Raw genomic sequence first — 23,217 nt, 5'->3', positions numbered from 1 at the left:
CACCCTGGCATGCTGTCAATTAACTACTGGGCCACATCCTGACTGATGGTAGCCCATTGTTGCATAATCAATGCTTGGAGTTTGTCAGAATTTGTGGGTTTTTGTTTGTCCACCCGCTTCTTGAGGATTGACCACAAATTCTCAATGGGATTAAGGTCGGGGGAGTTTCCTGGCCATGTACCCAAAATATTGATGTTTTGTTCCCCGAGCCACTTAGTTATCACTTTTTCCTTATGGCAAAGGGCTCCATCATGCTGGAAAAGACATTGTTCGTCACCTAACTGTTCCTGGATGGTTGGGAGAAGTTGCTCTCGGAGGATGTGTTGGTACCATTCTTTATTCATGGCTGTGTTCTTAGGCAAAATTGTGTGAGCCCACTCCCTTGGCTGAGAAGCAACCCCACACATGAATGGTCTCAGGATGCTTTACTGTTGGCATGACACAGGACTGATGGTAGAGCTCACCTTGTCTTCTCCGGACAACCTTTTTTCCGGATGCCCCCAACAATCGGAAAGGGGATTCATCAGAGAAAATGACTTTACCCCAGTCCTCAGCAGTCCAATCCCTGTACCTTTGCAGAATATCAGTCTGTCCCTGATGTTTTTCCTGGAGAGAAGTGGCTTCTTTGCTGCCCTTCCTGAGACCAGGCCATCCTCCAAAAGTCTTCGCCCCTCACTGTGCGTGCAGATGCACTCACACCTGCCTGCTGCCATTCCGGAGCAAGCTCTGTACTGGTGGTGCCCCGATCCCGCAGCTGAATCAACTTTAGGAGATGGTCCTGGCGCTAGCTGGACTTTCTTGGGCGCTCTGAAGCCTTCTTCACAACAATTGCCTGTGAAGTCCTTTTTGTGCAAAGCAATGATGACTGCACATGTTTCCTTGCAGGTAACCATGGTTGACAGAGGAAGAACAATGATTCCAAGCACCACCCTCCTTTTCAAGCTTCCAGTCTGTTATTCAAACTCAATTAGCATGACAGAGTGATCTCCAGCCTTGTCCTCATCAACACTCACACCTGTGTTAACGAGAGAATCACTGACATGATGTCAGATGGTCCTTTTGTGGCAGAGCTGAAATGCAGTGGAAATGTTTTTGGGGGGATTCAGTTCATTTGCGTGGCAAAGAGGGACTTTGCAATGAATTGTAACTCATCTGATCACTCTTCATAACATTTTGAAGTATATGCAAATTGCCATGATACAAACTGAGGCAGCAGACTTTGTGAAAATTAATATTTGTGTCATTCTCCAAACTTTTGGCCACGACTGTAGTGTTGAACCAGGATGTGGGCAAGAAGCTAGGGCTAGGGTTGTAGTTGAGGCTTAGTGTTGAACCGGGATGTGGACAAGAAGCTAGGGCTAGGGTTGTAGTTGAGAGTTAGTGTTGAACCGGGATGTGGACCTGAAACTAGGGCTGTGGTTGAGGCTAGGGTATGTTCAACCCTGACTCATCCTAGCCCCCAAAAGAGCGCTCCCCCACTTTGACTGACAATGGTACTCAACGACAAGATGCATATAGCAATAATGTATAAAGTTAAAGTTTTATTTTCATAGGCATAAGTTGTACATAACGATAAATTCCATATCGTTTCAGTCACCTCCGTGCAGAAAGATCTCATCTTGTCGTGGGTGTCAATGTTTTTGGATTGAAGGATAAAATCCTGGGTGAATATCAGACCTGGATGTCAGTTCCACAATTCACTTTTATATAGTGTGACAACATGACCAGATGGATGGTTGTACGTACACAACATCCAGGTGGGGCACTTGAAATAGTAAAAAGATTTTTCCCATTTCATTTTCCCATGACGAGTAGAACCGTAAAATGGTTACCTGTAACACAGTCCTGTCCATTATATACAATACAAACACCATAATGACAACCCTTCTCTTTCAGTTTAGATTCATTTGGCACTCACAGCTAGTTCAGGGAAGACTATAATGTTCATGGTTCTTACACACGAATATAGTCTCTTTAGAGTTAGAAGAGCTGACGCTCATTGTAAACTGAATGGCAAATGCTTCATAAAGTATACATATCACTGAGTACCAATGGCACGGCACGGGTGACTAGAGTTGTCAAACTAAAGGAGGAATGAGATCTCCCATCAACCACCACTTCAGAGTTCACATTCAGTTAGTCGGTTTCTCGTACGGTACGGCATATTTTTTTGAAGAACATTGGTATAAATGCACAGTAAGTTATTTCATTATGTATGAAGGGGGTGGTGTTGATGCTATAGCCACAGAGACCGGTCAGATACAGAGCTTAAGCATTATCATGAGTTTAGCATTGCCTCCAAAAGCTACCAGGAAGAGGCTTTTTCTGAGTAACATGACAGGATATTGAGTTCCTCCATAGAGCTGCATTTGAAAATAAAAGCTAATTATCTTGCTAATGTGCTTACAGTTCATTTTAAACCAAAAGACAACACGTGCGCTTGTCTTGCACTCTTAATAGACACACTGTAGGCTAAAAAGTTAGCGTTGCAATAGTTAATAGATGTGAGTACAGTAACAGAGAGAATAACAAATACAGAGAGAATAACACACAGCATGTTTTCATGTTGAAAATAACAACAATGCCATGAGGCTGATGGTACAGTATAAGCGATACATTGAATATATACTGTAGATAGTAGGTTTTGTTGCCATTCTAATTGCTTGTTTCGTTCCAGAAGCTTCACGTACACAGTTTCGATAGGTGAGTGATAAAGCAGTGGGGAAGTGCTTCCTGCAGAGAGGAAGTGATTTCACTGAAATTGTCACCAAGGGAGAAGAAAACCATTTAGTCACAGCACTGTTGTCAATGCCCCAATTGTCAGTAACATAGATCAGCTATTTTAATTCTCCTCCATTACGGTGAATGTTTCACAGAGGCCAATAGAGCTTCTGTTTGTTGTGGCATTGTGGGGAGGAGCAGAAGAGTTACCAGGTGACGGAAGGGGGGTCAGTCAGCAAGGGGTCAGTGCGGGTGGTTGAAATGCAGCAGGTTAATGCTAGGCCACGTCGACCTCTCTCTCTATGCCCACATACTTCAGGGCATCATCCTGGCTGTACCTGTAAGGGGCAGGAGAGAGAGAGTCAGGACAGTATGAAGCATCAGTGTAAAAAATAAATGCAAGTCATCCCACAAATATCAGAGACAACCAAAGAAGGACTGCGATACCGTATTGTATCGAAGGCTCCAGTGTTCCCATGGCCACAAGGCTCTACCTATAGTCGAAGAAGAGCTCCTCCCCCTGTAGGATAGCCCGTTTGGCAAAGATCCCGATGCGGTGGTCTCCATTCACCATGACCACTGCAACCATAACAGCCATTATATCATTGATTTGTACACGTCACCAAACCAAATCATTCCAAAAAAACAGGCTTTGTATTTTTCTCTATGATCCTACCCTTAGCGTAGCAGTTTGGGTTCACCGAGTGATTCGCAAATCGGATTTTATTCCCTTTCCTTGTGGCGTCCACGACAAAGTCTGTTGAGACATTACAGGAACAGTGTCACCTCAGCGATCACAGAACACAGCGACGGTGATGTCCTTTAAAGGGTTAACTGTGCATCATCAGCGTGTTGAGGAGTCATTATTACCATTGTTCAGGTTGAAGAGGAAGCTGGACATGTATTTGTCGTAGATCCTCCCCCGTCGGTCCGCCTCATCCTGCGAGATTAGCTGCAGACACAGACAGTTTCAGAGCGTGATGGTCAGACTAAATGTTTTATACATTAATACAAAGACATTCATACAAACACGTACTGTTACCATATAAACCCCACACCCAACTATACCCCATTACATGATAAAGAAAGCTACGTTCAACAGTTTTATGTAGCCTCACCTCTCCACAGTACTCTGAGATGAACTCATTCTTCTGAACTGACTCTTTGATGAAGGTGCCCCACCCTGCCACGTTTGAGGGGGCCAGCAGGAGGTGCTGGGAGAGGTCAGAGGTTAAAGTTGGCTGACATACAAGACAACACTGGAATAATACAAGTGTGCCTTTCATTCCTCAGCAAGTCACAAGCATGTTAATATGGGTTCTGACTCCGACCTGAATTCAGAAACAGCACATCATCAGCTATCAAAAGCTACCTGTGAAACCAGCTTCTATTTTCTATTCCTTTGAACTGGAACATGACCTGCTGGCCTACCTTCTTGAGCCCCCTTTGGATGCTGCAGTTCTTGCAGGAGACTACCTTGCTGTCCCAGTGGTCCGCGGCTCCACAGGTCATACACAGATCTGGGTCACATTCCCTCACCGCCAGGTAGCAGGGACATTGCTTGGTGTTGCACTGGGTCTTACAGCGGCAGCCCGGGAAACGGTTCTGGCCTGGAGGACAACGTAACACCCCAGGTTAGTGTTCAGAGTCAGACAGGGGAACGTTCAGCGGAGAGGTTTATAGTCACTTTTTAGAAACAGCATTGAAACATACTGCGGTAACAGAGAGGCCGTATGAGTTATATGCCTCAGTGGACTAGAGAACTCATTTGTAACAGAATTCTCTGTGGCTGTGTGGCGAACGGCAACCGCATTTTCATTAATGAACGCTGCCTCCAACGGTAAAAAGAAAAGCCGCTGCTCTGTAATGTAACTCATCAATCACTGACCCCTGCTGGCAGCTATGCTGAAATACAGCTGTGCTGAGAGTAATGGAAAGCCTTCCGGGCAGAGGAAGAAGGAAAACGAGCGACAGACAACTTAAAATGTCCCTCTCCTCTCCAACAGGTTTAGCTGGAGGACAATAGGCCATAAGCAGTAACATTAGTCTTGTCTCTCCTCCTTCCTAAGTCTTCTTCCCTACAGTTTGCGTGTGTGTGTGTGTGTGTGTGTGTGTGCGCGCATCACCGAGCAGTGTTCAGTCGTAGCGGTCTGTCTCGTATAAGTGTAGGGATGGATGTTGTAGCTCAGCCACTGTGCCTGTCACGTCTCTTTGATTTCTCTCCAGGGCTGTGGAGCTCACACATTAAACCCTCCATACGCTGCTTCCTGTCAGAACCAGGGAGGGAGAACTGTATTTCTATTAGAACAAAAAATGAGCCAAAGCTGTGAATTCAGATCCAAGCTCTCTCTCTCTCTCTCTCTCTCTCTGTCTCTCTCCCTCTCTCTCCCTTCCGCCCTGTGGCCATTTGTGGAAGTGCGTGGGCCCAGCGGTTCAGGCTCATTTCTCCTGGGATGAATGTGTCAGAGCATTGTGAACCACGCCCCATGCTGAACAGATGCCCATGCAGCTAACCAAACCCTGCCTGCCAGAGGACAGCTTATCCTGCGGAACACACAGCGAGGAGGAGGATCGTCTTACACACTGTTCCACTGTCTATTCTGGCCTGTCAAAAGGGCCTTTTTATCCACCGGGTGAAAGAGAGCTTGGCTTCAGCAGAATTGTCCTGTGAACACATTCCTATTCCCATTACAGAGTTGAGCTGTGAAACCTCTCGCTGTCAGTACAGGTAATTGTAGTAAACATTTACTACAGCCAGTTTAGTGCAAGGAATGTTCCGTATGTGTTGCAATATGTCTTTTTTTATACTGATATGTCTTGGACTTCTGCTAAGGGTCTGTCCGAGTTGGGAAGTGGTGTGTGTGTGTGTGTGTGTGTGTTAGGATGTGGTGGTAGCAGTGGATGTGTGTTTGGGTAAGGTGACACTCACACTCGTGCTCACACTGGCAGAACTTCTCACAGAAATTCTGGGTCATCACACAGGGACAGGAGCTGTCACATGGGTGGTCTGGGTGGTCGCATGGTTGGTAGTTGTACACCTGATTGGACAAGTTATCTAGAGAGGACAAAGGCTTTAATTATACAATGAGCAGATACATAATTCTGAATTATTGTGTAAGAAATGCATTTGACAACGTTAATTTGACTATTTCAATACTTCAGTCAAGTGAAGAACTCACCTTTCTTGAGCTGTATTTTTGCCCATAACCTACAGAAAGAAATGAAAAACACTTTCAATAATCATGTCTATTTCTGTACAAAGCTATTTGAAAAAGAGCAGTTACTTTCATTTTCTGCAAGGTTTCATCTATTTCTCTCACTGATCTGTGTATCAGGGTCCATTCTCACTACATTCCTATGAGGTCATGTTGCAACTGGGACTGGGAGTGAGTGAGTGTAAAAGTCAGCGGCCATCTTGCCTGTGCTTCCTCTTCTTCTTCTGAGGGGAGTTGCCAGCCTCCACCAACGGAACACGATGGATCAGGACCTCTTTCACAGCAAACTCATACACCTGAAGAAGAGAGGGAACACACACATTAAACACACACATGCAGGCATATTTGTCAACGCATACACACAGATATGACGCAACTATACACAACTATGCAGAATCTTGTGTGGACCTGGACTTGGTCCCATTGTGTAGTTGAGTGTCTCTCAAATTAAGCTGGGAAGTGCATCGCTGCATGTGATTACTCCATAAAACACCCGGCCCTCTCCTCCCCTATCAGAACCCACCACCATCTCAGCGTAATGCGCACACACACACACACACACACACACACACACACACACACACACACACACACACACACACACACACACACACACACCTCCCAAACAGATTTGGCTTCCTCCCTAAAACAGACAGACACACATTACGCAGAGGGAGGGACTGGGAAGCTCGTAGCTGCGGTGTTTCCATCCAGCCAAACCACAGGCTCTCTGAGGGATAACAGGGCCATGCTATAGAGGCACACTAGCGTTGTGCTAGGGGCCGGGATGCTGCTGCAGGGGGCTAAGCTACTTTGCAACGTCTGTGGCGGATCTGGATCTCTGTCGTCGCGCTTCGCCCTCTTTGTTTCTCGGTCTTTGTCTCTCTGTTTTGGTTTTGGAGGATTGGAACGTGTCTCTCAATAGCTTTGTAAATCTGATCAGAAGGCCTAATATGTTCCCCATACAATACTCCTATAACTCCCCCATATTAGAGACACATAGCATCCCCACAATACCTTGGCTAGGAAGGGATCCGCTTGCTACAAGCCGTCTGAGCCCGGAGACCGTGACGGAGTCTCGGAGAACAAAGATGTCATGTCGTAAAAGTCCTAAGTTATGACTCTGCGTGTTGTTTACATTCCATTCCAATCATCCCAATTTTCCACACAGTATTATGTGTTACGACACTTGTATCAATGCCGACACACTACATACAACACAGTCACAGCACCACTTTGTTATCTTGTCGGTCTGTACTAGTCTGTAATGTTGTTTTGGTCATTAGCGTGTTGTCCAGGAGACATGCTTTAATTGGTGTATCAATAGAGTATATGAACATCTGGTGAGTGTAGGTTCTTGGTGGTTCACCTGTTTGCAGGTCTTGGTGCTGATGAGGCGAGCGATGGAGCAGAAGTTGTTGTAGTAGGTTCCGTGCAGCACTCTGAACAGAGACTCCTCAGCCCCACTCCACTGGACAGGAGGTTCCACCTGTTCCCCGTGCTCCTCCCCCGGACACAGCTTGGTGGGGGTCTGACAGCGAGAGTTGCTCTCTGACCGTACGCAAAAACACACACATGCGCACGCACAGAGAGGGAGGGAGGCATTTGAGACTCACGCACATACACCCACTGCCAAAGGCAGAGAGTGACATGTTGCTTGGCAACAGGTTCAAGGCTGTGTTATTGTGACCACATGCTATGACTGGGGAATGCTTATTAGTCCGCTCACCAATCTGTTCTTACACATGATTTGAGCTAGGGGAAGGCCTCTGGGCCACCAGCTTAAGTCAGTAGTCTATCTTCAAAATGAAGAGCTGCAGTGACATCACAGTACAGATAATAGTTCCTTCCAAACTGAATGCAAGAGAGAGACAGTAGAGAGACTGAGTGAATGATTAAGACAGAGAAAACGAGAGCCTGAGGAGAGTGCTCTTTCTCCCCTCCCACCGTTCTCCACATGAGTCTGTCAACAGAAAGAGGAAACCAGGGGGAGAGGCTGAGTGAAGAATCTATTGGTTTTGGGGCTGAAACCCATGGTTGGATTATTGTGTTTGGAGAGCAAGTGAGAGTGAATAGTAAAAAAAAAAAAAAAAGAATCATCTTCAGCCAAGGTTCTCTTTTCTGATGTACTGCATTCAGCACACATGAACCATTCTGGCAGATGAGCATTATGGGGAACATAGTCGATCCATTCTGTCATTAATACACTGAGGTATGACAGATATACAGTAGTACCGTAGCAGATGAGGCATTAGTGTTCTCCTACCTGAGAAGATAGGAAGCTGGTAGTCTCCTATTCATGGGTTGCATTTCCATCACAATATTGTTTTGAACGTCTGTTTTGGACTGATGCCCAACTGAGCATCCTACTCAATGTATTGTCAATGAGCGCTGAAGAAAATGTCATAAAAGGTGCCCCAGCTAGCACAGTGGATCTGGGCCGATTCCGGTGTGAGTTATCTGGCCCAAACGTATGACTTGGGGCTGGGGCCGATTGGGGCTACTCTCTGGCAGATGATTACACGGGCTGCTTTATATAATTAACATTTCATTATTTATTTTTCCATATTTTCTCATTGTTTCTGTGATCAAAAATACAATTAACATTTCAATTAAATCCTTTAAGAGTCCTGTCTAGTATTTTGATACTTTGTGCAAGGCAATTGATAAGCATTACAAACTTTGTGGATGGAGCTTCCCGAGTGGCGCAGCGGTCTAAGACACTGCATCGCAGTGCAAACTGCGTTGCTACAGATGCTGGTTCGAGACCCGTGCCGGGCGCGACCGGGAGACCAATGAGGTGACGCACAATTGGTCCAGCGTCGTCCAAGTTAGGGGAGGGTTTGGCCGGCCCGGGATGTCCTTGTCCCATCGCTCTGTGGCGGGCCTGGCGCATGCATGCTGACACGGTCACCAGGTGACACAAAATGTTTTTGTGTGGATGGGTAGAACTTTTATGTATATAATGTAAAATAGTAATATTTAAAATGACTAAATCAGGTAATTTTGTATACATTTATTTACATTTGCATCGGGCCACTTCTGGGTGGATTCTGGTAAGACGCCGGCAAAGTCGGCTGAATTCTGGTAGACGGAAATGGCCCGATGTTCTTGGGCAGATTCTGGGCAGTCATTCCTTTTGATTCCGGGCCGAGTCTGACACCCGGAAGAGGATTCTGGGCCGATTCCTCATTGCTAGCTGGGGAATTACAGTGGCTTAGAAATACAATGCAATTTAAAAAGAAGGCAAAAAAAAAAACTTTTGTCATCATTTTGATGTTGCCAGATTGACTTCAGATGCAGTATAACGTTAGCTATTTAGCTAAGATTGAGGGGAGGACAGCAGATTTGAGCTAGCTACCGTTAGCATTGATAGCTATGTTTAAAAAAACTTTGCTAGCTAATGACAATATTGCAATCTGTCTAAAGTAAATTTGTTGTATTTCCAGGCACAATAGTGTAATTTAGACTGAACAGTCGTTAGCCTCCGTCCAGAATGACTGGGCTTATAACCACTTTAGGGCACCACTATGGCGCCGCCCGGTAGAGAGCGCCTTGAGAACGTTCATAACAATGGAATGACACGACCGAGTGACGGAGGTGCAACCTATGAATAGTACCTTAGAAGCTCGTCTTTCACACAATTGTCTCTTAAAGTACTTACGGACCAGACAGACTGACATGAACATCGGCCGTGCGCTGTGGGTGGCCGTCCTATCGCCTCTGACCACAGAACATCGGTCATCAGGATAAAGATAGGATAGGATAAAGTAATCCTTCTCACCCCCCCCTCCTTAAAAGATTTAGATGCACTATTGTAAAAGTGGCTGTTCCACTGGATGTCTTAAGGTGAACGCACCAATTTGTAAGTCGCTCTGGATAAGAGCGTCTGCTAAATGACTTAAATGTTAAATGTAAATGTCATCATTTTCTGTTCATTTCCCAACGATTCTACATGTTGAATCGCCACCATTTGTCGTCACCCAGCAGGTGCTCTACTGCGCTCCACTGACGTTCGTGTTGGTCTGTCTTGTCCCTTATAATGCTAGTGTTTCCCCTAGCTACCTGAGGAGCTGGTGGTCTCGTGGTCACTATCCACCTCCTTGGCCTCCTCAGTGGTGCCTGACGGGCCAGGGCAGCTGGAGCTGGGAGGGCGTGGCTGTCGCCGCCGCCGCCGAGACCTCTGGGAACGCAGCATCTCCTGATCCGCAAACTCTTTGGCCCCTTTCTTTAGAGGAGGGAGAGAGGAAGACAGGGACAGAAGTGAAGAGATAGAAGAGTGTTAAAAAGGGATGAATGGATCAGAAATTCATCATTGGCTTGTCTGTCTGTTGTCGGGCAGTTAAACACAGAGGACATGTAGAGGAACTGAGCACACCTGTAGCAGAAAGCAGTCCAGACCACAGGGCTCTGTCTCCATGCGAATCTCCTTGCTCTTCCTCTTGTAAACATTGGGCGTAGCGTGAAAAGCTGGAAAGACACATACTATTAGTATACTGATAGTAACTGATAGTATGTTAGTAGAACAGTAATACTAGTAATACTAACGTAAAACATTTCGCCTGCTGCACAGACCCTATGGACATTCTAGTCTAGAGCGCCTGGTTAAATTATGATTGGGAGCATATAGATTCTCTCCATGGTTAAAGTAGGAAGAAATATATGTCATTGTTGTAAAAATGTGTGAGTCTGCTACATTTACTGTTATCACATATTAAAATATTGAATTACTTTGACATATTTAATTAGGTTACATTATGCTAATTTCCCAATGGTGGACAGAACGTGTTACTACATTACACATACTAATGTTTTCACCACACAAGAATTGCAGGAAAAACACATCCTTTTTTACCTCAGATGGGTGATGTTAGTATTACAGTTTATAGTCAGCATGATCTCACAAAATCGATTGCTTATCTTTGGTTTAGTACCAGTGGCCGTGTCCAAATATACTTGCGTTCTCAATAGTAGGCACTTTGGGTATGCAAAAATAGAACGTTTTATAGTATTTTAAAGTATTTTAAAAATACTAATTTTGGGTTTTCATCTAGTAGAATTCGCTGCACACTTTTGAGGAAGAGAATCATTTTGAGACCAACGTGTGTTTGACAACAGCTGACAATCATATATTTTGGACACTGCCACTGTATTTGTCATACATGCCAGTCCTTAGTGGCATGTATGCTGCTGTCATTTTCAGATGTCATTTTCAGACCACGGTGGCTAGAAAAAATGAATGAATGGATTTGAGGGTTAAGCTATCGTTCAAATGAAAGCAAACCCCTATTGCTATTAGAAACCGATGATGTGGTGATTTGTTGAAATGATCCAGTCCAAAAAGTTTCCTTTTCCGTATTGGCCATCTTCCAAAATCATTTTCTCACGGAGAAATAAGTTGATAAATGGCTACGACAGGTGGTCATCATTCGACATATATTTGTAGTTTACCCAAGTTCGTTGAGGTTTGTCTGGTAGAAGAGTGCTAATGGTACATATCGCCACGGTTATTGTCCCAGTTCAATTGATTCCAATACGATATCGATGTGAGTGATTCATATGCGTGCGCTATTGATTACATTAGAACAAACTCATCAATTCCATTATTGAGTGACCGCTCGGGAAATATTAGTACGTGTGCAGTTTGAAAGGTGCTAATTTAGGGGGATACCTAGTCAGTTGTCCAACTGAATGTTTTCAACTGAAATGTGTCTTCCCCATTTAACCCAACCCCTCTGAATCACAGAGGTGCAGGGGGCTGCCTTGATCGACATCCACGTCTTCAGTGACCCGGGGAACAGTGGGTTAACTGCCTTGCTCAGGGGCAGAATGGCAGATTTTTACCTTGTCAGCTCGGGGATTCGATCCAGCAACCTTTCGGTTACTGGCCCAACACACTAACCATTTAGCAAAATACAAGTATTCTGAACATGTGTGACCCGTGTGTGTAGGGTGTAACTTTTATGTATTGGTCATCAAAATATCACAAGTATTTCAGCATATTGATTATGAATTTGGACATTTAAATCATAAATCAAAAAGCCATGACAACAGGAAGCAGCAAGTGTCATTTTCAATGTTTTTTTAGGGAATACAAACGGTACTTTAAAAACTATTTCTACTTTATCAGGTAAAAACTACTGAATGAGCCCAAAAACGTGCTACGATTCATTGATTTTGATGATATTAGTGAAATTGTGAAAATATGTTTGTCCTGGCTAGTAATAATGCATTTATTATAACACTAGAGCTGTGTTGATTCCACGAGAGTCCGAGTGAGACAGAGAGAAAAAATAAAAACATAGATCTAGAGGAAAAGCCACATGTTGACAGATGTCAATAGGTTAAAAACACAGAGAGAGTTAGAGAGAGAGAGAGAGAGATACAGAAAGTGAGAGAAAAGAGTAAACCGATAGGACACATTACGGTGGAGGAAGCAGTCGTATTTGAAGCAGCGCCTGCAGAACAGCGTATGGAAGGAGTGCAGAGACTGCTCCCGCTGGACAGACTTGGCGAACGGCCCGTCTATGTTAGGGGTGCAGAGGGGGGCAGCTTTACCGGGCTGGGGGGCTCCAGGAGGTCCTTGTACCTAGGGAAGTGTCATTTGGGGAAGAAGGGGATAAAAAAAACATAGCCTTACCATGCATAATATAACTTTGTATTAGGATTGTATTTTGGATGAGCATGGTATACTGCATGATATACAGTAGAAGTGGGAAACTACAGTAAGTAGCTGTATTCTGACTCAAGTAGGTCTATGCCAGGGGTAGGCAACTAGATCAGGCTGCGGGACGATTTTTGTCGGAGCGGATGGTTGGGGGGCTGGAAGATAATTATAATAATTTGTACATTGCAAATAGACCACAACTAAGCCCAAAAATAAACTGAATTTGGAAATAACAATAATTTCATACCTTGATTACATTGAGACACGATCAAGTCAAAAAAAAATGATTTGTGGGAATACTTATGAACAGATTTCCTAAATGAAACAAACATTTTGCTGAATTTTACAGTTATTTTCTGTTTAACGGAAAACAAAACATTATTATTCTTTGTTTTACTAAAAACTTGGCCCTGTTGCCGACCCCTGGCCTATGCTCATTTGCAGGTGGATTTGGATGAGAGTGTTCAGTTTGCGGTATTTTATAAGAAAAAGGCCTTTCAGACGGGGATGCAACAACTTTTCTATTGAGCGTGAGAAGAGAGGGCAGAGAGCATTATTAGCATCTCCCTGAGAGCTCCCATCTCCATGGTGAACACGAAGCAACGCTCGGCTAAGCACAGCACAGTTGTTGGGCACTTTTCTTACTTTTCCTTCAGCTCCTCCGTCGTACCCTTGTAGGGGAACATCGAGGCGATGGCCATGAATATCTTATCATGCGGGATCTTCTTATTGGCAGGCGAATCCCTCACTAAGGAAGGTAGTGAGAAGAAAAGCAAAGAGCAGATAATTAGCTACTCAACCACCCCTTTTCTAGTTCCAATTTCCCATTGAGATGTAATTGTATTTGCACTTTTTGCCATGTAAGCAATCATATTGGAACGAGTCCCGATCCTATTGAGGACTGTTTGTCCATGTGCTCTGTGTATTGAGAGAGCACCAATGAGTGTGTCAGTCATACTGATAAGTTCTGACACTGAGAGTTCCCATAATCCCTGGTGCTCTCTATGTGCCAGAGGTCAAAGGGCCTTGTAACCAGAACCTGGTCGTATTGTATTGGTGTTATGACCAAACATGTTCCCCATCCACCCAGTCTGTCCCTGGGACTGGGAAAGTCTCTAGGTAAACAATGCCAGGCAGTGCCACTGTGTTGGGACAGAGTGACCTGCTGGCTCCTGTACAACATGGGGTACAGTACAGTCACAGTGATCAACCTGACCTGTACCCTCTGTTCTCTCATGCCACTGATAAGAGTAGGAGGACAAGTCTATAGCATATACAAATAAGCATGCACATTTCCCTTCAGATAGTCCAGCATAGTAAAACCAGTGACTCTCATGTAGAAAACAGCACGTATTGCCTTTTGTTACATAAGCATCCAATCACATCTAGGAGACATGAACTACTGTATGTTAGTTGTGGTTACATCTTTCAGTCAAAAGACTCTGGAGGACACTTACCCTCTATGACACTCCTCCTCTTCCTCCTGAAGAAGGCTGTGGGCCCCACCTTGGCCTCTTCAGTCCCTTCCCCAGCGCTCTTCCTCACCCCCTTCTCCTCCTCCTCTTTCCCCCCTTTCTCCTCCGCCGCCTCCTCCTCTTCCTCCTCCTGGTCTGAGTACTGGCTCAAGGCCTCCACCAACTCTTTAAAGATCTCGTCGTTGATGAACCCTCCCTCTGGGAGACAAACCACACAGTCAAACATGTCAGCACCTACTGATGACATCATGCAATATACGTCAGCACATATCCCCTAAACAATTAAGATTTCCCCAGCAGCACACAGCAACGCACGTACTGTACCGATGACCTCCTGGAGCCCGCCGAACCCCCACGTCTCCAATAATATAACTCTGTGATAGATCAGACTGACAGTGTGCGTAATCGAAACAGGACAGAAAGGATGATATCCCTGGTCTAGGCAGGTCACCTCTGTCTCCATGGACACCGTCATAGTTGTCGATAAGCTCCTCCAGGAAGGCCTCGTCCTGCTCCAACACCTCGTCTCCCATGTAGGGGATGTTATGGAGGAACGTCTCATCCTCCACCTAGGAAAAACAAAATATTGTATTTAATTTTTTTTTAACTAGGCAAGTCAGTTAAGAACAAATTCTTATTTACCCCGGTGTAACAGTATAGCTTTCATCCGTCCCCTCTCCCCGACCCGGGTTCGAACCAGGGACCCTCTGCACACATCAACAACTGACACCCACAAAGCATCGTTACCCATCACTCCACAAAAGCCGCGGCCCTTGCAGAGCAAGGGGAACAACTACTTCAGGTCTCAGAGCGAGTGACGTCATCGATTGAAACGCTACTAGCGTGCACCACCGCTAACTAGCTAGCCATTTCACATCGGTTACACTGGCCAAACCCGGACGACGCTGGGCCAATTGTGCCACGCCCTATGGGACTCAAAATCAACAAACACATAGTCACATCTGGCTGTTTGTGTGTTAATGTGGTACATGAATAAATCTGTGTGCAAATGTTCATATTTGGGGTTTTATACCTGTGTAATAACAACGTAGTAACGTTAGAAGCGACCTATCATGTTGTTGCACAGTAATTGAGAAATGACTTTGTTATTGCATAGAAATGAGCGTTTATTGTTATTACACAAGTGGAATAAGGCCGTGTGTTTTCCCTGGTGTGTATGTTCACTACCGTTCAAAAGTATTAAAACACCTACACATTCACAGGTCTTTCTTTATTTTGAACATTTTCTACATTGTAGAATAATAGTGAAGGCATCAAAACTATGAAATAACACATATGGAGTCATATAGTATCCAAAAAAGTGGTAAACAAATATATATTTCGTATTTGAGTGTAACGGATCTCTTCGTCGTCTGACGAAATATCGGACCAATGCGCAGCGTGGTAAGTGCCCATGTTAATTTATTAACTGAACACACAAAACAAAATAACGAAGTGACTGGAAGAAACGAAAACAGTTCTGCAAGGTGACATACACTAAACAGAAAACAACCACCCACAAACAAGAGTGGGAAAACAGGCTACCTAAGTATGGTTCTCAATCAGAGACAATGATTGACAGCTGCCTCTGATTGGGAACCATACCAGGCCAAACACATAGAAATACCAAACATAGAACAAAAACATTGAATGCCCACCCCAACTCATGCCCTGGCCAACCTAAAAATAGAAACATACAAAAGGAACTAAGGTCAGGACGTGACATTGAGATTCTTCAAATAGCCACCCTTTGCCTTGATGACAGCTTTGCACACTCTTGACATTCTCTCAAACAGCTTCACCTGGAATGCTTTTCCAACAGTCGTGAAGGAGTTCCCACATATGCTGAGCACTTGTTGGCTGCTTTTCCTTTACTCTGCGGGCCGACTCATCCCAAACCATGTCAATTTGGTTGAGATTGTGGAGGCCAGGTCATTTGATGCAGCACTCCATCACTCTCCTTCTTGGTCAAATAGCCCTTACACAGCCTGGAGGTGTGTTGGGTCATTGTCCTGTTGAAAAAAAATGATAGTGGGACTAAGCCCAAACCAGATGGGATGGCATAGCGCTGCGGAATGCTGTGGTTGCCATGCTGGTTAAATGTGCTTTGAATTCGAAATAAATCACAGACAGTGTCACCAGCAAAGCAGCCCCACATCAAAACACCTCCTCCTCCATGCTTTACAGTGGGAAATACACATGCGAAAATCATCCGTTCACCTACTCTGCGTCTCACAAAGACACGGCGGTTGGAACCAAAAATCTCCAATTTGGACTCTAGACCAAAGGACAAATTTCCTCCGGTCTAAAGTCCATTGCTTGTGTTTCTTGGCCCAAGCAAGTCTCTTCTTCTTATTGGTGTCCCTTAGTAGTGGTTTCTATGCAGCAATTTGACCATGAAGGCCTGATTCACACAGTCTCCTCTGAACAGTTGATGTTGAGATGTGTCTGTTACTCAAACTCTGTGATGCATTTATTTGGGCAGAAATTTCTGAGGTTGGTAACTGTAATGAACTTATCCTCTGCAGCAGAGGTTACTCTGGGTCTTCCTTTCCTGTGGCGGTCCTCATGAGAGCCAGTTTCATCATAGCGCTTGATGGTTTTTGCGACTGCACTTGAAGGATCTTTCAAAGTTCTTGAAAATGTTCCGTATTGACTGACCTTCATGTCTTAAAGTAATGATGGACTGTCATTTCTCTTTGCGTATTTGTGCTGTTCTTGCCATAATATGGACTTGGTCTTTCACCAAATAGGGCTATCTTCTGTATACCCCCCTACCTTGTCACAACACAACTGATTGGCTCAAATGCATTAAGGAAAGAAATGTAAAAAAAAAGTACTTTTAGGAAGCCACACCTGTTAATTGAAATGCATTCCAGGCGACCTCATGTAGGTGTTTGAGAGAATGCCAAGAGTGTGCAAAGCTGTCATCAAGGCAAAGGGTGGGTATTTGAAGATTCTCAAATCTAAAATATATTTGGATTTGTTTAACACTTTTTTGGTTACTATATGATTACATATGTGTTATTTCATAGTTTTGATGCCTTCACTGTTATTCTACAATGTAGAAAATAGTAAAAATAAAGAAAAACCCTTGAATGAGTCGGTGTTCTAAAACTTTTGACCGGTAGTGTATACTGAATGTGTGTGTGTTGTCAAGAAAGCCCCGTACCATGAAGTTCTGCTGCAGAGGGGACCAGGAGTACATGAAGGGGATTCCTGCCACTGTCGTCAGGGGCCGCACGGCAACCGCCTGAGCTTTAAACGCTGGGAAGCCAAACTCCACCATGCACAACTGTGATTGGACCAGAGACAGATGGGTGAGTATGACAAAGTAGGACAGACCAGCACTGGATTATAACGAACAGGTAGGCTACTATTACCCAACTGGATAAAGAAAATGCTATATCCACTGACACTACTCTGAAATGAACTAGGAAACAAATACCAAGACACTAGAGAAGAGCACAGTGAGAATTTCAGGAACACAAGATGCTGCTCTGTCTGCCTCCAGGCTGTTTTCATCATAGGTTCTGAGAGAGTTTAGTCATTGACCTCATGAACCCTTTTTGGCAGCTCAGGATCTCCCTAAAAAGGGATGAAACATCACAGTCCTCTGTCAGGCTGATGGGAGAGCAGACCCTGGCCTGGTTAATGAAGAGGCAGGAGCCAGAATGGGCTTGAAAGGGCTAGTTAATGGCCAAAATGTAGATTTCCCCTTAAATACACATACACAAAAGTAAATATTCTTCATGAGATGGCCATAAACAATAACTGGTAGTTCTGCAACATTTTTAAAAGGTCTAGAACCTTTTAAATACATTTCTTTTAATTATTATTAAAAAATTTTATACCCCTTTTTCATGGTATCCAATTGTTGTAGTAGCTACTATCTTGTCTCATCGCTACAACTCCCGTACGGGCTCGGGAGAGACAAAGGTTGAAAGTCATGCGTCCTCCGATACACAACCCAACCAAGCCGCACTGCTTCTTAACACAGTGCGCATCCAACCCGGAAGCCAGCCGCACCAACGCGCCAGAGGAAACACCGTGCACCTGGCCACCTTGGCTAGCGCACACTGCGCCCAGCCCGCCACAGGAGTCGCTGGTGCGCGATGAGACAAGGACACCTCTACCGACCTGGCCACCTTGGCTAGCGCACACTGCGCCCAGCCCGCCACAGGAGTCGCTGGTGCGCGATGAGACAAGGACACCTCTACCGACCAAGCCCTCCCTAACCCGGGCGACGCTAGGCCAATTGTGCGTCGCCCCACAGACCTCCTGGTCGCTGCCGGTTACGACAGAGCCTGGGCACGAACCCAGGGACTCTGATGGCACAGCTGGCGCTACAGTACAGGGCCCTTAACCACTGCGCCACCCGGGAGGCCTCTTATACACTTCTGAGGTAGACTCCCCTTTGAGGACACAAACTCAAGTACATAGTACAAATATTATGAAATATCTGATATTATTTTGTCCTATTCAACAAAAGTGTCACAATAGGGCTTGGAATGACTGAAATACTTTCTAAATATAGTAACAATCCAATTATAAACGACTTACTGTAAGAGTTCACCTTTCCTATAACTGTAAAATAAATGTGATCACACAAAAGTTCTCTGGGCAATCCAGAGACACCGTTCAGTGTGCAGACCAACAATGTCTACAAACCCTGGATTGCTGATGCTATGTATTGGCCATTGAGAGGCTTCGAAGCCACCGGTCGGCCATATTGGCACTCTGCAGTAGGAACTGTCCTCCATAGGAATGAACGGAATTCTTAAGTATTTCAATTGAATGTTTCAAAAACAAAATTACATGTAAGTATTTGGTGCAGACTCGTTACAAACGCATATTTTAAGCACTAAGTGATTTTGTCCATCTGTGACTAAGAGAAAGTGTTCTTGTTTCAATTATGCAAAATAATTTTGGATTTTTTCCTGTTGAGAGCTATAAATCCATCTGAGAACATCAATGGAAGAGCTATTGCAAGCGCAGCCATGAGGTTCACTGGCACAGGAAATCGTTGCTTTGTCTGGATAGGCCAGAAAATGTGATGCGTCGCCTCCTACTGTATGCCTCGCTATCCTTTTGTCTCTTTCTCTCTCTCACCTTTTTGCCGGGTAGCGCTCCACCTGGGGTAGACAGGGGAACTGACTGGATCCTCAGCTTGGACCACTCCTCATTCAGAAGGTTGGTACGTTCCTCTATCTTCTGCCGGTTGGACATGAACAAGGCCTGGAAAAGACAGGAAATGTATGAATAGTTTGTAATAGCTATACACACAATCTCTCTCTCTCTCTCTCTCTCTCATTATCCTTACCTTTACCTCCTCTGCGTTTTTAAAGCGTTTTAGCTGACGGAGGCGCATGTACTCAGACTTCACCCTCTTCCTCCACTCCAACAGGCTTCGGGAGGGTATGTTGGAGGCAGGACAAGGTGTTGGGGTCAGGATTAGGGCCGAGTCCGGGACTGGGTCTGAGACAGGGACCTCTGGGGCCTCCTCCATGGTCCTGCACAATGATAGAATGATAGAGTTACTGGCACTGACACAAAGACAAAACACATGGAAGTGCCCTGGTCAATCATGCTAAAGAACACTTTTCTATTATTCTTAAGGGTCATTTTTTGTGTTGTTAGAAGTAGCATTAAAGGAGGATAACACTGTTGGTGTGTGTGTGGTGTGTGAATTGGTTGTGCCTAACTCCAAAAACACGTTTTACTTGGATCTGGGATGTGATAACATCAATGGCAATTGGAAAAGTAATTTTCCAAGAGCTTCCCGTAAGAGAAGTGATCCCCCCCCCTCCACACACACACACACTCACTCACTCACACAGCCAAACGAAACGCATGACTCAAACTTCTGCATGCGTGTGCGTGCGTGAGCGAACCATCGCCCCCTTCTGTTAGCAAAAGCACCAAGGACTGCGTTAAAAAGGCTTAAAAAAACACCTTCCAGTGCATCCTGGTCAGCGCTATAATGTGCCATCGTAATCGTATCATGTGGGACTAGAACAACGGAATCATAAAATAACGGGCCTATAATAAAGTGAAACCTCAAACACGTCAAACGTGTCATATACCGAAACCAAATGGCAGTCTGTTAAACACGTTCTCCCCTGCACATACAACATTAGTAAAAGTGGGCGTTTCTCTTCTGAAAGCCAATATGAAAACAGAGCAGCTAAGTGCGTAGTACACTTTTCCAGGATTTCATAACCTCTTCTGCAGAATTCTATAACCCTATCCCACAAAATGTTGTGGGATTGGTGAGAAGCAAAATAAATGTCACGCTGCGTAAAGGCTTTTCGTTTTCAGGGCAAATGATTCGTTTGAACCGTACCAGACATTAGCCTTCCTTAGAATCCTACACCAACAGTCGATAACAGAAGTCACATACGTTGATGCATCGCCTATCCATTTCAATTATGTTCGTTTTACGCAATGGACAGCTTTCACGCCCAACCAATAACATTATAATGTGAATGTTCTAATGCGCTTCTCTGGGATGCGCGCACACATGTCCCGTTTTGATACAGTGTCGCAGTTAGAATTACCTTTAAGGATCCTCGTGTCCTCTTATTTGTAGCGACTTGAGCTCGCCACTACAGCGTTGAACTCCCCGTATGAAATCCACCATAAAATACGGATTTCTTCGCTACGGACGCGACGTAAATAATAGGATTCGTGTATTTGGGTTCACACGCCGATGGGATCCGAAGATTCCTATGTCGTCCGCAAGCATGCTGAAATTGAAGTTGTACAGTTAAAAGCTGCGCACTTAACTGGCTCAGTTAGAGAGTGACGTCTGTATTGTGACCACACTGTGCTTGGTAGCTGGACTGGGGTAAAAAAGCGTGCGACTTGAAAGTATATGGACATTTGGATAGCCCACATGTAGCTTATGAATGATTCAACTCACAAGGGCTACACGTCTGCTATAAGGCTACTACTAACATTATTACTACTATCAGAATACTATTACTATTAGTCAACTATTACATAGGCGACTAAGCTACTATAGGCTACTAATAACTAGTGGATAATACTAATTTATCAAAATGCTACAGTTGATAGGTAGTCATAATAATGAGGTTTAATATGTGTTATTATTTGTTCATATAATGAGATATAATTTTAAAAAAAAGTAAAATAGAACAAATGCTATACCTATACGGATGTAATGCATTTTAATATGAGGGTCAGGTGATGGTATTTGGGAAGGTTATTTAGTAACATCATTCGTTCATCACCAACAACCTTTGCTCTCATACTGTATATTGGTAAGGTACCCTGTTGTATTTTTCCATAATTCATGTATAAATGTCATTCACATTTATACAGGGGTAATAACAAACATATATTATCAATGAGTATTGTTCCTCAATCAATCATGGAAGAGGAAGATCATGCTGATCATGGAAGAGGAAGCCTCCAGCCTCGAGTCTAGCGCATGTTGTTTTCCTTCTCTCAAGGGGCGGGTGCGCAGTGCGAGCTGGGGCTGTGGCACGCTACTCATAGTCACGTGATTCTCAGAGGAAAGAGAACTCGACTGGTCCAGTAACACAGACAACACAGCGGACCAGCCAGACCCATGTTAGCTGTGTTCAACAGTCAGTGCTCATTAAACAGTAGCCTAGCCTACCATTACAGACGTACTGCTTTTTATGATACAAACAGTCTGTTTAAATGAAATGGGAAATAACTGTCTGGAAGATAGAATAAAAATACTCTATGCTAAGCATAATCTATTATAGAGTGTTCATAAATACCTTAGAAACAGTTAATAGATACATATTACATCATGATGGCAATGTAAATGTTATATAAATGAAGTACTGTGAAGGTAGGAGTGAAAACTAGCAAAACTGCTGGTGAAGGTGAACCCTGCTGTCCTTTTTTTCCATACAGAAGATGGCACTGTAGGGCTTCTTTTATTAAAGTTGTCCATTATATTACAGTTGTACCAATATCACGATATTAGGCCTACATTTCTTCCAGGGTGTAGAATGACAAGTCTACGGCTGCTTTATGATCTGGCCATTGACAAGCAACAGGATGGAAAAGGACGACATAATCCACTTCAAAACACCAGGCCCAACCAGAATAAAAGAATGATTACATAATGAAATCATCTTCAAAACACCAGGCCCAACCAGAATAAAATAATGATTAAGTAATGAAATCATCTTCAAAACACCAGGCCCAACGAGAATAAAAGAATGATTACATAATGAAATCATCTTCAAAACACCAGGCCCAACCAGAATAAAATAATGATTACATAATGAAATCATCTTCAAAACACCAGGCCCAACCAGAATAAAAGAATGATTACATAATGAAATCATCTTCAAAACACCAGGCCCATCCAGAATAAAAGAATGATTACATAATGAAATCATCTTCAAAACACCAGGCCCAACCAGAATAAAAGAATGATTAAGTAATGAAATCATCTTCAAAACACCAGGCCCAACCAGAATAAAAGAATGATTACATAATGAAATCATCTTCAAAACACCAGGCCCAACCAGAATAAAAGAATGATTAAGTAATGAAATCATCTTCAAAACACCAGGCCCAACCAGAATAAAAGAATGATTACATAATGAAATCATCTTCAAAACACCAGGCCCAACCAGAATAAAAGAATGATTAAGTAATGAAATCATCTTCAAAACACCAGGCCCAACCAGAATAAAAGAATGATTACATAATGAAATCATCTTCAAAACACCAGGCCCAACCAGAATAAAAGAATGATTAAGTAATGAAATCATCTTCAAAACACCAGGCCCAACCAGAATAAAAGAATGATTAAGTAATGAAATCATCTTCAAAACACCAGGCCCAACCAGAATAAAAGAATGATTACATAATGAAATCATCTTCAAAACACCAGGCCCAACCAGAATAAAAGAATGATTAAGTAATGAAATCATCTTCAAAACACCAGGCCCAACCAGAATAAAAGAATGATTACATAATGAAATCATCTTCAAAACACCAGGCCCAACCAGAATAAAAGAATGATTACATAATGAAATCATCTTCAAAACACCAGGCCCAACCAGAATAAAATAATGATTACATAATGAAATCATCTTCAAAACACCAGGCCCAACCAGAATAA

At 43.8% G+C, this 23,217-nt stretch overlaps 1 protein-coding gene across 1 annotated transcript; it reads right to left on the bottom strand.

Annotated features, from left to right (window-relative positions):
- Nucleotides 1-1,521: 1,521 nt before the first annotated feature.
- LOC115104148 (histone-lysine N-methyltransferase EZH1-like) lies at nt 1,522-20,895 on the bottom strand. The gene is given in 21 exon segments (XM_029625390.2): nt 1,522-3,059; nt 3,216-3,300; nt 3,398-3,478; nt 3,592-3,673; nt 3,840-3,935; nt 4,153-4,331; nt 5,651-5,776; nt 5,901-5,929; nt 6,141-6,232; nt 7,306-7,487; nt 10,002-10,164; nt 10,315-10,406; nt 12,363-12,479; nt 12,482-12,525; nt 13,249-13,351; nt 14,061-14,276; nt 14,530-14,647; nt 17,251-17,373; nt 19,191-19,316; nt 19,402-19,591; nt 20,639-20,895. Coding segments are annotated over 20 exon segments (2,301 nt in total). The 5' UTR covers nt 19,588-19,591; nt 20,639-20,895; the 3' UTR covers nt 1,522-2,998.
- Nucleotides 20,896-23,217: the final 2,322 nt, after the last annotated feature.

Source organism: Oncorhynchus nerka, linkage group LG21 (genome assembly GCF_034236695.1).
Source record: "Oncorhynchus nerka isolate Pitt River linkage group LG21, Oner_Uvic_2.0, whole genome shotgun sequence".
NCBI classification, from domain to species: Eukaryota; Metazoa; Chordata; class Actinopteri; order Salmoniformes; family Salmonidae; genus Oncorhynchus; species Oncorhynchus nerka.
This window is presented reverse-complemented; position numbering and strand designations above follow the sequence as displayed.